Source organism: Paramisgurnus dabryanus, chromosome 14, assembly GCF_030506205.2.
Source record: "Paramisgurnus dabryanus chromosome 14, PD_genome_1.1, whole genome shotgun sequence".
NCBI classification, from domain to species: Eukaryota; Metazoa; Chordata; class Actinopteri; order Cypriniformes; family Cobitidae; genus Paramisgurnus; species Paramisgurnus dabryanus.
This window is the reverse complement of record NC_133350.1, coordinates 29,636,419-29,655,414: the sequence shown is the minus strand read 5'-3', so window position 1 is coordinate 29,655,414 and position 18,996 is coordinate 29,636,419. Positions and strand designations below refer to the sequence as shown.

Genomic DNA, 18,996 nt, shown 5'->3' with positions numbered 1-18,996 from the left:
ATTTTTACAGTCTTTTTTGTTTGTTTTTTTATTGCTTTGAACTCTATTGAATAGATACAAAAATTATTAATCATAGCCTTGTTAAATATTGCTTTATAAATAAATTTGACAAAAATGTGTTTTATGTTGTGAATAATTTACCGATTTAAATTTTAAAATTGTATTTTTAACATATTTTTATTTATTATATTGTGGACAAGCTGTAATTTGGTCTGTATCATCAGCTCTTGATCTTTCTGATGTTGCTGCCTTTCTTTTTCCTGTCTGTTTGGGATTAATGACAAGATATAATGGTTCCGGTAAACTGCATGTTGAGTTTCGGTAGAGAGTGACATGCGTGTGTGTGTGTGTGTGTGTGTGTGTGTGTGTGTGTGTGTGTGTGTGTGTGTGTGTGTGTGCGTGCGTGCGTGCGTGCGTGCGTGCGTGTGTGTGCAAGTATGCAACATGTTTGTCAAAACAGTAAATTATTTTTACAGTCTTTTTTGTTTGTTTTTTTATTGCTTTGAACTCTATTGAATAGATACAAAAATTATTAATCATAGCCTTGTTAAATATTGCTTTATAAATAAATTTGACAAAAATGTGTTTTATGTTGTGAATAATTTACCGATTTAAATTTTAAAATTGTATTTTTAACATATTTTTATTTATTATATTGTGGACAAGCTGTAATTTGGTCTGTATCATCAGCTCTTGATCTTTCTAAAGTTGCTGCCATTCTTTTTTCGGTCTGTTTGGGATTAATGACAAGATATTAATGGTTCTGGTAAACTGCATTTTGAGTTTCAGTAGAGAGTGACATGCGCAGACAGATCGTGAAATGGCATCAAAGTGCCGCGAGAGTTATACGATCTTTAAACTCCACCTCCTGCATTGACGTAAAGTGATGACAGAAATGCGCGGGGTTGCCAAGTCCGCGTGTCGCGTGACGCTAAATTACTTTAAAAGTGTTGCCGCGGGTTGTTGTTTTTTCCGCAGGGGTAAATGAAAGTGTTTTGTTAATCAGTTATCCAATGAAGGCATGATGATTTGATGTTTTAAAAAAAGACCATGTTAATGATTACTTCCGTATATTGGGTTTTAAAGAAGAATTTGTGTGCAATACAAAGCACTGATTGTAAAAAAAAAAAAAAGTATTTAAGGAGGTGGCTTGTTTTGAGTTTTCGGGTTTGGGCTAGTGTCATTGGGCTAGTTTTTATTGGCCATTGGACTGGGTTTATTACGCAGACCTGGCAACCCGAGAATGTGTTTCCGTTGCTCAAATAAATCGTCTGCAGTAAAACACACGTCGTCGTTCATCGTTCGGTTATTCGTCGCTGGTGATGTTTACGTTCGTGTACCGTTCCCGTTTGATCTGAAATCAGCGCTCATTGGAAGTATCAGGGGTGTGTGTGACTACAGGAAGAGCTAAACTCAACGATATCAGCGGTATGAGCTTTATTCTAACTATCATCCATTCATCTCATCATCTAACTTACTGTCATCTTTGCAGGTGTACAAAGTTATGTGCAGTGTTTGTATTTGTCCGCGCGCGTGTTTGTAAATACTGTATATGTTTTATATAAGTTATGTTTATTCGGGTTTTACGATCTATAACGTACAAGGATAGTAGCTGAAATTCATATTAAACATTGTACTAGTTTGTGTGTGTGTTGTGTATAAGAACAGCAAAAGTCAATGTAAAGTCCCTTAATCTAAAGGCGTGTTTGTTTGTTTGTTTGTATACTGAATCGTTTAATGAATCTGTTATAATGCCTTATGTTCACTCCTAATGTTCAGACCACAAACATATGTAATATTATATATGTTTGTGGTCTAAACATTAGGAGTGTACATAAGGCATTATAACAGATTAATGAAATGATTCAGTATTTTCTGAAGCTGTATATTACCATAAAATGTTTCATAACATTGTGACAAATAACCCTGAATGCCACGTAAATCATCACTTAAAGTGAACATTTTTATTTATATTTTATATTTGGTCTATGTAGGGGACAGTCGTTGTCGTCATATACTGTACATACATTTGCATATCTATTTGCATGTGTTTGCACCAGACCCAGGATCTGTAAAAGCCCAAGGTAAAATAACTTGTGTTTATAAAGCATTAATTTGATCATTAGGTTTGATACAGAAGCTCAATGGGGCAGTTTTCTGTACAGGGTTTAAGGCTAGTCCCAGACTAAAATACATGTTTGAGCTGTCTTAATTTAAAAACATTTTGCACTGATATATCTTAACATATATCAGTACCACTGTTTTGTCTCAAGATGCACACTAGTGTTTTTTGTAATGTATGTATATAAAAACTACTTGAATGTCCTCATTTATTACACAGCGCTCTAAAATGCTTGATTCTAATTGGCCAGTCGCGACATTCCAAGGTTTGTTATTCTGAGTTATACCACAGGTCTGTTGAATGCTGTATTCTGATTGGCTGAGAAATGTTCCGTGGGTATGCATTAATTTCTGATAACCGCACACCTAACTTGTCAAATGTCTTAAAAATATGCACCAGAGCAATGTTTGTGGTAATCGTGGTATAAGAGGAATAATTGACTCCGGTCCTTTGAATTATTTGAAATACGGTGTAACTGCACTCCACGAAGTTGGGTGTGCATTATTTTCTTATAATTCAATGGCCGTCGTCAATTATTCCTTAATTATACCACAGGCCTGTTGAATGTTTAATTCTGGTTGGTTAAGAAATGTTACACAGATGTTGATTATTTTTTGATAAACGCACACCTGACCTGTCAAATGTCTTAAAATAAGCATTAGAGCAGTGGTGACCAACCCTGTTCCTGGAGATCTACTGTCCTACAGAGTTCAGCTCCAACCCTAATCAAACACACCTGAACCTGGCAATCAAGCATTTCAGGGCTACCTAAAAATTAGGGTGAGGTGTGTTGAAGCTGGGTTGGAAATAAAATATGCAGGAGGGTAGATCTCCAGGAACAGGGTTGGTCACCCCTGCATTAGAGCAATGTCTGAGTAACCGTGGTATAAGACTCCAGTTCTTTGAATTATTTTAACTCCACTTCATGTTGTGCCGCATTACCACCTTGGTATGCATTATTTTTTAAATTATTTAAAGCCCGTCATCAATTATCCCTTGCTTAACCTCCACCTGAAACTAATAACGCATGGCTGCAAATCATTTTGACAGGTACAGTTTAATATTACACAAAAGTTGTATATAAATATATCTTTTTATAATATTATATTGACAAATGATTAAACCAAATAGTATGTTCATTACATTTCAAATAGTATGTTCATTACATTACATACAAGATCTCTAGATAGAGTCTATATACCCCCACGAATTGGGATTTTTCTGTCTGTTTCCATGAGTCTTCATCATTCTGTGTCCCATTTAAAGATATATTTTTGGTTGCTTTTTTCCAGCATGACCTTAATTTGAAAAAAGACCTCTTTGGTGTTATATTAAAGTGTTACTGATAAACGTGTATAACAATAAGATCATTTTATATGTGTGAAGGCAAGCTAACATTGTGTTTTATATGTATGTGAGTAACAGGTGTCAGATATGGCAGAGTTACTGCGGCTGCTTCTTAATGTGTCAGAAAAAGCCGCCAACGTGGCCCGAGTCTGTCGACAGGAAGCGCCGCTCTTTGAACTCTTGGTACAGGAAAAGAAGGGAGCTGAGAAAAACAAGAAATTCATCAAGGACTTCAAGACTCTTGCTGATGTCATCATACAGGAAATGATTCGCCATGACGTTTGTGCACAGGTGCCTAAAGATAAATCTTCAGTTCATATCAAATATATATTTCTGTAGTTTGTTTTAATTCGGTTTGTGTTGTTCTGTAGTCATCTCGATGGTTGCCCCTTTTTTATTCTTGTTTAATAGTTTCCAGAGTTGAATGGGTTCGTTCATGGTGAGGAATCAAACACGTTCGAGAATGGACTTGGTAGGTTACCCAGAAAAATCTAGGTCATAGGGAAAGTTTGATTTCATTTATTGCATTTAATACACAAGGAATAATTGACCGCAGGCCGTGGAATTATTAAAAAATAATGCACACCCAACGTGGTAATGCGGTAATGCATTGTCTTCAATTAATTTATAATACCGGAGTCAATTATTACGCTTATACCACAGTTTCAGCAGTAACAACATAAACAAACAGCTTTCGTGGAACAAATGTAACTTCCGGTAAACTTCCACAAAAAAATCAATAACAATAAATCATTTTAGAGTAGTTCATTTCTGAGACCAAGCAAAATATCAGCAAGTAGATTACCTTAGTTTAAATCATATCTAAAGCACTTTAAAAACGGCACTGTATACATGAATTTTACACAGTAACCTTAGCTCAATCTTAACTACTGATCGGCTGCAAACCTCCCTTCACATAGCACTGATCCATGATCGACGTCTCCCATCATCTTTAGGAAACCAAAACATTTGTTATTTTCGATGAGGTATTTGTTCCAGAGTTCAGTTCAGCCACTAGCCAGACCATTAAACAAACAGAGACCAGAGGTTAAGTTCCTTCCTGACGCCTAACCGCAACAACGCACGAGCGTCCGATTAAACCATCTGTACCACGGTTTCCACACCCCTCTGGCTTTTAATGTTTATTATGAAATCCATAAAGATCGGCATAATTGTGCAGTAAGGGGTTGTCATAATAGCTGATACAAACTCAGTAAATAAAAAAAGTTTGTTTTAATCAACATAAACTGCTTATTAGTTAAAGGAATAGTCTACTCATTTTCAATATTAAAATATGTTATTACCTTAACTAAGAAGAGTTGATACATCCCTCTATCATCTTGGTGTGTGCACGTAAGCGCTGTGGCGCGCTGCGACACTTCGATAGCATTTAGCTTAGCCCCATTCATTCAATGGTACCACTCAGAGATAAAGTTAGAAGTGACCAAACACATCAACGTTTTTCCTGTAGACGAGTAGTTATACGAGCAAGTTTGGTGGTACAAAATAAAACGTAGCGCTTTTCTAAGCGGATTTAAAAGAGGAACTATATTGTATGGCGTAATAGCACTTTTGGGAGTACTTCAACTCACCTGAAAAATCCGCTCCCCTTCTCCCTCTCATAATGGGAGAGGGAGGGTGTTACTGCGCCGAGTCAAAGTACTCCCAAAAGTGCTGTTCCGTCAATCACGTGATCTTTTTTAAGCTCGCCAACCGAAATACACATGATTCACCTCAATAAACTTTATGAAATGTTACAGAACTTTTATAAAGACAAACGTTTGTTTTAGTTTTAAATATAAACACATATCGCAACACCGTAAGGGACCACAATCTACTCAATACTTAAAATAATAATATTTATTTAAAATTGTAAAAATATATATATTTAAAATTAAGTAATTATATTCCCTAATTTTATGCACGGATATGTAAGAGAATAATAACAGCGTTTTTCACAATGTACTGTTTAAAATTAAGTCCGAGAGATGTTGGTTTTGCCGGTTGTTGATGAGTAACAGCTGTGAATGATCACAACAATGACCCTAAGCATACTTCCAAATTACTTACAAAGTGGCTTAATGACAAAAAAGTCAAGGTATTGGTAAGCCCTGATCTCAATCCCATAGAAAATTTGTGGGCGGCACTGAAAAGGCGTGTGCGAGCAAAAAGGCCTACAAACCTGACCCAGTTACACCAGTTTTGTCAAGAGGAGTGGGCCAAAATTCCAGCAAACTATTGTAGAAAGCTTGTGGAAGGATACCCAAAATGTTTGGCCCAAGTGAAACAGTTTCGGGACAATTCTACCAAATACTAAGGAAGCGTATGTATACTTCTGACTTTGATGAAAGAATAAAAATTCTCCCTCGCTCGATTCTGACATTTAACAAATGCAAAACATATGTTAATATTTATTAATCTAAAAAAGAAAAAGTTTACTCGGATTTAATGTATGACAGAAGAGAAATAAAAGTTTTTGTGTTCTTTTCTGAAGTAAATATGTAAATATCTGGTTTCAACTGTAATGGTGCCTTTAAGTTAGAAAAGCACACAAAAATAATTGAATATATTTTAGCCTTTCTACTTTTAAAGCTTGAGTAGTGATAGACACTAAACACTGCTTTTGTAAAGACAACAAACAGGACTATTGTTTTAGACCGAGTTCTCCTTTTTTTTTTTTTTTTTTTTTTACTGCTGTTTTACCTGTATTTTGAATTTAGTGCTTCTTTTGGGTTATGTTTTAGGGTTAACAAAAATGTCTATAAAATTATTACATGGCTCTCTAAAATGCTAGATTCTGATTGGTCAGTCGCAACATACCAAGGTTCGTTCTTTTCGGATAACTACCGCTCAAAACTAATAACACAAGGTTGCAAATCATTTTAACAGGTACAGTTTAATATTACACAAAAATTAAATATAAATATGACATTATATTTACAAATGAGTAAACCAAAGTGTGTTTATAACATTTAAACATTCTTAAAACCGAAAGTAAATGTGTTTTCCTCATGGAAGGTTGGCATTCATTAAAAATGAGCAAATAAAATATTTCATATCAATATTTAATATTCCTTACCTTACTTATAATATCTGTGTAATAATTGAGATAATGTACAGGCAGCAGGTTGTTATCATGAAATAAGCCCCTTCAGTGTGATCAGGACCCGACGTACAGCAGAGGGTCTTATATAACACCAATGGGGTTTATTTCGCCGATAACAACCTGCTGACTGTACATTATCCTTTACTTAATGGATAATGTCTTGACAGAAGATGGCCAATACGTTTTCTTTACATTTTTCTACAGTGTAAGTTAAAAGAACGAAGGTGATGGACACACTGTAAAAAATACTTTGCTGCCTTAAACTTTTTTGTTGAATCAACTTGGATATACAAGTCATTTCAACTTATTATTATTTATCTTGACTAGAGATGAGTTGTTATAACTACAGGTGAGTTGTTATAACTTATAAAATTAAGTTGACTTTTCTCAACTATATTTTATAAGTTGTGACAACTCATCTTTGTTGACATGACTTTTAAATCTGAGTTGAGGTAACAAAAAATTTAAGGCAGCAAAGTATTTTTTACAGTGCAGTGTTTCTCTCTACTCTCTCTAAACGATGAGGGTTAATATTGTAGTATTTGTTTTGGATTTGGGATTTGGGGTTATGCAAACTCTTTTAAAATCAGATGTGATATAGCCAGTGGTCCGGATGTGGTTACTGTAACCTGCAGCAGGTGGCTGCATGATGAGTAATGAAAGATTGAAGGAGTGGCATAGATGTGAATAAATCATTCAGGGTAGGGCTGCAAAACGATCAATCATGACAAATTGTTTGCAGAATAAAAGTTTTTGTTTACATAATATATATGTATGTACTGTGTATAATAATTATGTATATATAAATACACATGGATGTATACTTTTAATAAAAAATCTATATATTTAGTGTTTATAATTATTACGTGTGTGTGTGTGTGTGTGTGTGTGTGTGTGTGTGTGTGTGTGTGTGTGTGTGTGTGTGTGTGTGTGTGTATGTGTGTGTGTGTGTGTATATGTGTGTGTGTGTATATATGTGTATATATATATGTGTATATATATATATATATATATATATATATATATATATATATATATATATGTATATGTATGTGTATATATATATATATATATATATATATATATATATATATATATATATATATATATATATATATATATATATATATATAAAATCATGTAAATATTTGTTGTATCTGTGTATATTTATATCTAAATAATTATTATACACAGTACACAAAAATTATATTTTGCACAGGGTTCTTGCAGGTTTCAGCAAGTTAAATTTAAGACCTTTTTAAGACCTTTTAAGACCATTATGAGTAAAATTTAAGACCAACACGACACATTACTAGAAGCATTCAAATGATCTCAGAAATTCTTAAAACTTTCTATTTTTATTGATTCAGTTATAGAAAAATATAAAATGAACGCAGTTTTAAAACAGACAATCAAAATACATGGAAATACATTATGCTTAACTCTATTAGACCGCGAGTGTTGGCGCCGACAAATTTGATCCATAGCCCTTTAGGAAGAGACTTCTGACAAAGGAAGCCCAAAAATGGCTCATAGTGAGCCATTGAAATACATTGAGTTAGAGGCAAAGAGCTGTGATTTTTCTTAATCAATAGTCAAGAAATGCATTGATTTACAATATTTATACATCACACTAATATGTGTAAGTAGTATTTTTATAAAATTCTATCAACAATGTTTTTTGACAAATAAAATCCACAAATATTAGATCAGTTTGCATGGTCAGCAGCTGGTTTGTGCCTAGTTTTACACTGCCTCATACAACTTTAAAGCGCAACTAAACCCCTGGTCAGAGCCTGACTCCGCCCACTGGCAATATTTGAAAATCGCAAGAAAAGTGGGCAGATCCCAACGGAGATAGAGGGGACGAACTAAGCTCGTACCAAGTGTGTGGTGAGATCGTAACAAGGCCGTGGTGATCTTGAACCTGCTTACGTCACGAGTCATTTTTTGGACTCAACATCCAATAGGAAAATTCAACTGCAGTAGCCACCGTTCAACCTGAAGAGGGCAGCACTCAGACGTTTTTACACCATATATTGCAGTATTGAAACACTTTATATCCAAATGTCAAAAAACTTACTAAAATCAATGAACAGCACTAATAAAGCATCATTCTTACAGATCATTAACTAAAAAAAGTTGGTTTAGGGTTTAGTTACTCTTTAAAGCTTTAAAATGCATCACACTCTCTAGTACGTAAGCTTATAGGGGAGGTTTCCCAGACAGGGATAAGACTAGTTTTAAGAGCTTTCCAAGCTTGAAAACAATTTGCACTGACATATCTTAAAATACATCAAAATGCCCACAAGTAATGGTTTTAATAAGGCATGTTTATTAAAACTAGTTATATGTCATAATTAAACTAAGGCCTAGTCCTGGTTTAAGCTAATCCCTGCCCAGGAAACCACCCCATAATGTTTAATGTACAACTGACTGTGTGCTATTTTGTGCCTGTTTATAAATATACAAAGAACAAAAGATCACTTTCAATTATTATTAATCCCTAAAAGCATTAATAAATGCATTTTATTAATACAAGTTATTAATAAATTAATGTATTGCATTTAATTGAATACAGAATCACAGAGCCAAAAAAACACTCCACCCATAAGTTTTATGCATAAATATGCACTGTATACAGCCATCAGGTTTAATAGCCTCTCTAATTACACAATAACGGATAAATCTGCATTAAGAAAATGAAATTTACCATTAAAAGGCTGTTTGATATGTGTTGCTAACGTTAGATACGTTAAGACCGTTTCTCAATCCGAAGGCTGTAGCCTCCGAAGGGTCGCATTTCTAAGATGGATACGTCATACAAACTGTCTTATTTCAGAATATTAACTTTAAAATATTAATTATTATTCTTAGTTAATTGTTAATTGTTGTAATATGCTTATGACTTGCGAATGTAATGCTCAGTTAAATAAACCAGGCGATGCCGTATGCAGCAGCCTGCCTATGCGAAAGGGCTCTGATTCTACCGCTGTTCATTTAACCGTAACTCCTGAAGCATTTGCGCCATCAAAAAGTTTGAATTGTTCCTAAAAGAAGACAATTGCACTTTTTTGAAATATATGGTTTATTACGGTACTTTCTTGCTTTCCGTCTGCCAATCGCTGCTGTTTGTGGAGAGCTGAAGGGAAAGCGCGTTAGGTTCAAGTGCATCGCAGCAGAGAGCAATATTAAAGTCTAAAATATTAAACTGTGTAACACTAAAGTTGACACGCTGTTGGTGGCTCGTGACTCGACGGCCCGACTGTTTAAGTTGATTTTCAATAAAGCAGCATTGATTTTTGTGTCCTCTATGTTTCAGAACCTGGCAAATGCTCAGGTAAGCCACGGGCTTATAAATTACCCCGAAAAAGATTTTTGCTTATACAAAACTAAATTTAAGGATTGTTTCTCGCCAAACCCACAGTATACAGTCAGATCACAACACCTGAAATATAGCTCATGGCACGATTTGCGTGGATTATGACAAAGTGCGGAACGTTTCTTTTTAGACACCCACCATCATACACTTTCTGCCTCCGCCACTGATTAAGTTAGTTCTTCAGCGTTTTAAATTACTATTTTATATTCTGCGGACAACGCTTTTCGGGACTAAACAGAGGTAAGAAATTTAAGACTTGGGTTAATTAAATTTAAGACCTGGGATAAAAATCTGGGTGTTTTTAAGACTTTTTAAGGCCTTAAATTTAACATTCTGAATTTTAGATTCAGAATTGCAGCTCAGAATTGCAGACATTTTGCAGCTCTAATTCAGGGTATGGAGGAGTTGAGATATAGTTGATTACAGATAAATATCGGTGTTCATTTGAAAGAGCTGGATAAATGTGTTCATGTAGAAAGTAAAACAAGGCTTTTTTGTCTTGTGGCTCTTGATGGCCACCTCTGTATCTACAAAGTCATCATTATGCTCCATAAACCATAGAATAAAGCCATCATCGAGATTTACATCATTTTTCTTACTGGCCCCGGACCTCAACCCCGAGCAATCGAGCACATTGGGTCGAGTTGGAAATAATCTGCACTTGTACATTTAAAGAAAAACCTCTGGATTGCGAGACAGACAGAGTAATTTGACTGTGTTGTTTCTTCAGGTGAGAGTGTTACTGTAACAGTATGTGCTAAAGAAGAGGACACGATGGCTCTGCTGGCTAAAGTTCTGGATGGTGATCAGACTGCAGCGTCTCTCTTAACCAACGCCATCCACCAGAAGCTTCAGCTCAGAGATGAGAAAGCAGAATCTCTGCAGATATCACTTAACCCTGATGATGTGGCCATCTGGATTGATCCTATTGGTAAGAATCATGTTTTCATTCAGCTTTGGTTTATATGCATTATGGGTCAATGAAAGAAAAAATACAACTTTTGTGTGAATTATTAGAATATGTCTTGAATACAGCAGGTAGTTAACCAAAATGTCTGTTACTGCAGCAACAGTGAATAAAAACCATTTAAACGTTAAAAAATCCTTTACATTAAAAGAGATCTGTTATGGCAAAATGTAAACACTGAATGGGGCTTAATGCAGCAATATTAAAAGACCAAATTCAGTACATACACTGTGAAGCATAGGCTAGTAAAGTATGTTTAAAATGTGTGTGGCACTCCATTCACTGTGGGGAGGGGTGAGGTTTCAATGTTTAACCACAATTAAAGTTTCCAGGTTTTCTCACGATCTCATTTGTTTAATATTTGCGAAACCGACAGACGGATGTAAATTGGGGGCCAATGGCAATGATTTAGATCAGGGTTCCTCGAGTAGTTTTCACCACGGGCCAAATTTAAAAAACAACACAAAGTGAAGGGCCACTGACCACAATGTTTGCTCTGCTATTGCTTTTTGATGCTTTTGTTTTTTAATAAAGAAAAAATCTGGATTTCCATGCAACTTTTCATATTAATTCCAGTCACAGATTGGATCAGAGGACATTGGATCGGTGCAAATAAAACTTTGATTTTCATACTTAAAGAGCATTTTTGTTTTGTTTGTACACATTAAAATACTAGCCTCAAACATTGTTAAACAAGTGAACAGTCATTAATGAAATAAGAACAATGTCTTCCCTGTTTATATTTAATATCATGAATATTTTTCGACGCTACAAAGTGATTTTCTCTTTGTTTTGTTAACATTAATGACACAGACAGCAGGTTCACAGTACTGTCACTTTAAGAGCAAGTTCTGCATGCAGCCACATCAAAAATGTTATGCGTGCGTGCGTGCGTGCGTGCGTGCGTGCGTGCGTGCGTGCGTGCGTGCGTGTGTGTGTGTGTGTGTGTGTGTGTGTGTGCGTGCACATGTGTGCATGCAATAGCATGCGAGTACAGAACTATGCTAAATCCATACCTCCAATGTTGATGCATGAGCTATATTTTTACCTAGCAAATTTTACAATAATATCATGTTACCCTGTGCTACAGTAATTGTAACGGCATTACAGCTGGATTTTTCCAGCATTTAATTTTTTTTTGTGTTTGCAAAATGAATTTTTGTGTGGCCAAAGCATCATTTAATAATTTAATGTGATGTTAATTAGACTTCTACGTGATGTACATAGACTTCTGAGATTTGAAGGATGTAATACTACTCTAGGTACTCAAAATTTCTTTAGATGAGCAGAAACGGCGTGTGTTATGGGGGCTTTAACGTTGGGGCTTTTGTCATCATAATCCTTGAACATTATATTTGAGTTTAGCAGGTCAAACATTGTTCTCTTGGGGGCTGGATGTGACTTTAGACTAAAATGCCCAATAGTGGAGGTTTCCGCCAGACAGCAATGATGTACAGGAAATATTCTTGAGAAAACAATGTAAACAAACAGAAGAGTCATGTATGAAATATAAAGCTTGGCATTTTAAATGCATTTAACATATTTATGTAGGAATTGGGTTATAAGCCCTCTGAAAATTTATTGTTTCTTTCCTCTGGGCAGATGGGACGAGTCAGTACATTGAGGGGAAGGATGAAGAGGAGCCAGATGAAGGCTTTTGTCCATCTGGACTCCCCTGTGCACTGGTTTTGATTGGAGTTTACCTACGAGCCACTGGCCAACCAGTCATGGGTGTTATAAACCAGCCATTCAAGTGTAAAGACCCCATGGCTCAAAGGTAAGAGTCATAGCATCAAACAAAAAATTATGTACTCCCCAATAAAGTAACTACATACTTAACGTTACATTTAAGTTACTTTTTCTTACTTGGCTGAGGCTTGATCTCTTTCAGGTCTTGCAGGTGTTCTGCATTTAGAAATTGCATAAAGTAATTTTTTTACCTTCACAATGGCCACCACATCACTTCCATTTCTCCCATTAAATTTTTTACACTAAATGATAAATGTTTAAATTTAATGGTAACTCACAAATGATGTGCAGCGCATAAACACAGACTTTGATTACAATGAATTCATTAGAATTTTTTTTTGTTTACTGTAGCAGCAGCTCACGCATTATTGGTTGCTTGGTAACAGACCTAAAAGTTGGTAGTCGAACATGATTAAGCGATTTAAGATTTCCTAACTAGAGATGAGATAAGACTTGGTGAAATAAAATTGGAATCCTAAATCATCTTAGCTCACGTAACACATGCTGTTTCTGCATTTCTGATGTTAATCTGGAGAACCTATAGAGTAGTATTACATCCCTTATATCTCCGAAGAGTCTTTAGTTTAATCAGATTTATAAAAGAAAGATTAGCTGTACCGAATATTTCCGATAACGTTGGAAAAAATGAAGAAGGAGGAGTTACTACCGCGGGAGGAGCGAGTACGAGTCATGCATGCGCTTATTTCCAACATAAGACAGAAGTCTTACTTACCGCAAGCAACTCATGACCCGGTTGGGAAAATCCAGCGCATCAAACACACACGCAAAACTCCGCTGCTACCCCGGATAATAAACTATATATATGTTTTCATAAGGCTGGCTATCTTCTTTTGGATTTCTTTCACATCCAAAAAAAACACTTCTTCTTTCGTGCCATTGTTGAGTTTTGAAATTAAACAAAGCTATGTGGCATGATATGATGTTTGCAAGCTCTAGCGTCTCCCACTGATTGATTGGGTGGGCGGGGTTTTCCGGGGGAAGTGCCCATATAAAGAAGTGATACGTATAGAAACCCCTGAAACGTCAGCTGAACTTATAATCGAAAAAAACTTTCAGAAACTTGTACAAACCCTGGCGAAGTGCATTTGGCACAGAAATACTCTGTAACACGCCCAACTGCTTTTTTGACACTTTGCCTACGTTAAGCATGAGGAAACAACTATATAACTGTGTTAATAAGTCAGAATGCTTGAAATACCATTGACCCCCCCCCCCCCTTTTAAGATTTGCTTCTGTAATATGAATCCTAATTTCTGTAATACGCCCTCTGAACTTCGTAGTATTTTTCCGCAGAATCTAAAGTTTGATTATTATCTGTGAAGAGACCATGCGGATGCATTTTTGTTTATGATGAGATCACAAAAGAGCATGCGTGTACGTGTATATGTAAAAGCTTTCTCTCTTTGATGAAATAAACTCAAGCAACTTTTACACACTCGCTTAATGAAACTTATGAAAGAGGTGGAGAGCAGCCCCTTCAGTTTTATCAATAAAAGCTTAAAGACTGTGAGTTTGCACTAAAACTCAGGTCTGATGTTAAAACATTGTGCTCAGTACATCTCATTATTAGATCAATAGGTGGAGAGTAGGTGGCATTTTGTGGCTGCTTGAACTTTTTTGACCGCATGAGCGTCTACGCAACAAAAGCAATCCGGTTTTCAATAGGGCTGTCAAAAGATTAATCGCATACAAAATAAAAGTTTGTGTTTGGTAGGGATGGGCATGATTAATCGACGATCGATAATTGATCGTTAAGAATTTAGTAGATGACTTTAATTTGTTATTGATTAATCGAATACTTTTTTTATCTAATGCAGGTTGCGTTGCCTAGCGTAGCGTGTGTCTTGAAGCAATTAAATGAATTTCACTGTGTGGCAGCAATTCAACATTTTACCACCAGGGTGCAATATTTGACCCCATACTCCGTTATCTGTGACCTTCTGTTTTGATTTAAAAATAATAATAATGAAGAGGTCATGATTTTTTGGAACAAATGAAGTCTCTGTTTAAGAATGCGGCTCGCAGCTGCAGGTTCCGCTGCTTTAGAGCACCGCATATTCAAGAGCATATATGTTCCATTTGTCTAACTAAATGTAGTTTAACTGTTTGCCACAAGTTGATCTTGTAATAAAGGTCTCATGGAGGAAAACACGCTGTATTTTTGTATTCAACATTTTTGAATTATAAAAGTTAAATAATTATTTTTATGATAAAAATATTAATGATTAATCGATAGTCGATCGTTAATTCTCCCGACGATCGACTAAAAAAATTTAATCGAATGCCCATCCCTAGTGTTTGGATAATATATTTCAGTGTCTTGTGTAATTATTGGGTATATATAAATTAAAGATTGATACATGCCACGCACACACAAACACACGTTTCTTAAATACATACTTGCATCTGTGTATATTTATATATACAGTATATCACTTAAACTATGCTTTTGGTCATATTTTGATAGATAGTCTAAAATCTAAAGTGATAAATAATTTCAAATAAATCTTGTAATTTACATTCGCGAATATAAACACGTTAACAATGTATTATATTAGTCAGTGATGAATGTATAAATGTCTATTTGTTGTGATTGTAGATGGACAGGACAGCACTTCTGGGGTGTTTCATACGGCGATGTGAATGCTTGCTCGTTCACACAGCGCAGTCTGCAGAAGAGAGATCATCTGTCTGTGCTGTTGAGCTCCAGTGAAAAACAAGCGGTGAAGGACGCCCTGGCATCGCTTCCCAACAGTACGCTGATGTATGCGTCTGGTGCGGGCTATAAGATCCTGTGTGTCATCCAGGGTTTAGTGGATATGTATGTGCTGTCAGAGGGCACTACTTACAAGTGGGACTCTTGCGCACCTCATGCGCTGCTGCGAGCTATGGGCGGTGGGGTATCAGACCTGAACGAGTGCGTTCGCTATTACGTGAACAGTAACGATGGGCCCCGACCTGAACTGACCTATCATGAGGCCCAACTTGGAAGTGAAGGTGTGGACAGATGGGCAAATCGAGGAGGAATCATCGCATATTTGGACTCGAGTGTGATTGATAAAGCTGCAGCGGCACTTGCTGGAAAGATATAAGGAAAATGTATCTTATATTGAGAGTCTGGTGCTTGGCAAGTTTGTTTTTATGTAATCTTTTGTCTTTTATCGAGTAGACATATTTGTCATTTTTAATTTAAATCTATAATTTTAAAGCTTTATCTTTACATAATCAGAATATAGCAAAATACTTTTAGCAGGTGGACTTCTATTTATTTACTATGGAACCGTTTTGTCTCAGTGTAATGTTACTGTTGCAGCTTTAAGACATTTTGTGTAGCAATTATGTGTCAAAGATGTACTATTACATGAGAAAAGCCTGAAACTGACAGGTGTAGATTATATATTTATATATATATATATGTATATTAAACAAGGCACTGACAATTCATAAGATTGTGGTAACATTAAAGTAAAAACAATCTTTAACTTTACAGAAGTGTTTAAGACTCGCCAGTACCAAATGCTGTTTAAAGCTCACCACATGGAATTTGCCAAAATACTTTTTTAAACGATTTGCACCCCCTTATGCCCTTTTACTCGAATAAATATATGCCATGTTTGCTACTCATTCATTCTGAGCACAAACAGTAAAAGCAGACGTTACCTGTCACAGGAATTCAGCTTAATTACTGAATCCCAATTTGAATGATTCAAATTGTCAAAATATCTTCACCTTTAGGTTTGCAAAACGATTATATTCAGGGTTCCCACGGGTCCTTGAAATCTTTAAAAGTTTGTGAATCTGGAGGAAAAAATTCAAGGCCCTGGGAAGCTTTTTAAAATATACATACATAGATACAGGTCATTGAAAGTGCTTGAATCTATTTTATGCAAGAAGTTTTCTGGGAAAAAATAAAAATTATTCAGTGTGGAGTGTAGGATAATATAATCTAGACTTTTTAAGCACATGTGCTTAACTGTTCACTTTAAATACTTCTTCTGTATACTTTTTTGCATACTTGTGTTTGACAAATGAAAATGTCTCGGGTTACGTATGTAACTGTTGTTCCCTGAGAAGGGAACGAGACGCTGCGTCTCCCTTGCCATACTTCATGCATCCCTGTAACGCCGTCTTTGGCAATATTTCAGATAGCGATATACTTCCTGGCTCCCGCGTCACCCAGTCTTTGTTGTTAAGCCTCATCATTGGTTGAATTTGATATTCACATTCAGACACACTTACCCCTAGAGGCACCGCCAAAGTTTATTTATTTATTTATTTACGTTTATTTGACAGGAACAATGCACAATATGTAATTGGACCAGATTATAGCCACAAGGCTAATTTACATCTGTTGTCCCTGGACAGCAGTTGATGTTATAAGTAAAAAAAAAAGTTAAAAAAAAAAATTATAATAGCAATACAATTTTAAACTAAATAATTCATAAAATAAAAAATAAATAACAAAACAAATAAACACAGAAACAGGAATCAATGACTAAAAATGTTCACAATGCTGGTTTGCTTTCAACCATTTCTTAAGGCCTAATTTAAAGGTGGTGAGTGTAGCGCTTTGTCTAATACTAACAGGAATGCTATTCCACAACCCTGATGTTTTCACCGAGAAAGCGGTTTGGCCAAAGGTGAAATGCCTAAACACACGTGTGCAATCCCGCCAAAGTGATGCTCTTGTGGTCCTAATGTTACTTGTAGGTCCACGCAAGCTCACAAATTGTTTAAGAGGTGGTGGTGCAAGATTATTTATAATTTTAAAGAATAAACAAGTATTGGAAAAAAAGAAAGTTGTCTAAAGTTAATAAACCATATTTCTGTATGATAGTGCAATGATGATAACTGTGCTTGTTTATATACTTTATGCATTAATGACATAATGGTTGCATTTGCTTGGAACCAGGTGGTCAAGCAATATGATATGTGTGTTAAAAAAAATCATAGAATGAAAATAAAGTTTAGCTGCCTCTGTTTTCATCTGATTATTAATCAACTTAAAATTGAAGAGATTCCTTTTAATTGTTCTATTTACTTTTTTGATATGTTTTTTAAAAGTCAAATTTGAGTCAACAATGACCCCTAAATATTTAAAATCATCTACTACCTGTAATTTTTGACCCTTAACAACTATGTCAGGATGTTGCGTAGTGTTTTTTCGTGAAGAAAAATACATGCAAACTGTTTTTGAAGTGTTTAATGTTAAACACGAGTAATCCAGCCAATTGACTATTTTATTAATTGCTGTTGTGAGTTTGTATGCCGCCTGTTGTTTTGTCTTTGCATGAACATAGATGACTGTGTCATCGGCAAACATTTGGATGTTAATGCCGGGACATACAGAAGGAAGATCATTAATATACATACGAAACAATAGTGGGCCTAGGATTGAACCTTGAGCCACCCCTACTGAAGAAATATTTTCTTTGGATAATGTGCCATTAATTTTAGTGCAATCCTTCCTTCTCATCTGATGCAAACCACTTAATTGTGTCAGTTGAGATGTTATGACTGGACAGTTTAGAAACTAAGACATTGTGGTTTATGTTGTCAAAAGCTTTCTTCAGATCCAGAAATATTGCTCCAACCACTCCCCCATTGTCTAATTTGGATTTCAGTTCTTCCACAAAGTAGCACTGAAGTGTTTTTCCCTTTTTTGCATTCAAAGCAGCTTTACAGTAAATACTACAGTAAGTAGTTAAGTGTAATAAATGTACAAACTCAAATATAGTGGATGAAATATATAAGATATATGGTAATATTACAAAATAAAAGTACAGCAGCTGTATCAAATGATTCATAGCACTCTCAGATTTTCTATATATCAGCAGTACTAACAGTTTGTCTTTAGGATTGTAATCTGAATAGTTCTAATGCTATTAAACAACTAATCTGTGAATGTTATAAACAAATGTAGAGTTTCAGTTAAGGAAAGCATTGACAGGACTGATATACAGCAGGGTTTTTCAAACTGTGTGTCACAACCATATGGTGTATCATACCTTCTAATATGATACACCATATGGTTTTTTGATATTGCTAAACTTTGATATCGGTAAACTTACATCTTATTAATCAAATGACAAGCAAAATAAAAACTATTATAGAAAAAAAGTGTTTTCTTATATTTCCATTTAAGAATTGTTGATATATTGGGAGAGATTATACCTATTTAAGTGGGTCGTGAAATGAAATGTTTGGGACAGAATTTTCATTTTAAAGTGAACTATTCCTTTAATAAAGCAACACAAGACCCTTAGAGAAAACATTATAATAAATCATTTTATCAGACACTT

At 35.3% G+C, this 18,996-nt stretch overlaps 1 protein-coding gene across 1 annotated transcript; it reads left to right on the top strand.

The window, feature by feature from the left end:
• Window positions 1–1,193: 1,193 nt before the first annotated feature.
• Window positions 1,194–17,674, top strand: inpp1 (inositol polyphosphate-1-phosphatase). Its single transcript, XM_065241939.2, has 6 exons — window positions 1,194–1,428; window positions 3,548–3,760; window positions 3,881–3,941; window positions 10,688–10,888; window positions 12,527–12,701; window positions 15,294–17,674. The coding sequence occupies exons 2-6, from the start codon at window positions 3,557–3,559 to the stop codon at window positions 15,784–15,786; spliced, it is 1,134 nt and encodes a 377-aa protein (XP_065098011.1). The 5' UTR covers window positions 1,194–1,428; window positions 3,548–3,556; the 3' UTR covers window positions 15,787–17,674.
• Window positions 17,675–18,996: the final 1,322 nt, after the last annotated feature.

Excerpts from the sequence above, each read along its gene's own strand:
- inpp1 (XM_065241939.2), top strand. The coding sequence starts at position 3,557 with ATGGCAGAGTTACTGCGGCTGCTTCTTAATGTGTCAGAAAAAGCCGCC. Across the intron at positions 10,889-12,526 it reads CATCTGGATTGATCCTATTG|ATGGGACGAGTCAGTACATT; the intron begins GTAAGAATCATG and ends TCCTCTGGGCAG. Across the intron at positions 12,702-15,293 it reads AAAGACCCCATGGCTCAAAG|ATGGACAGGACAGCACTTCT; the intron begins GTAAGAGTCATA and ends TTGTGATTGTAG.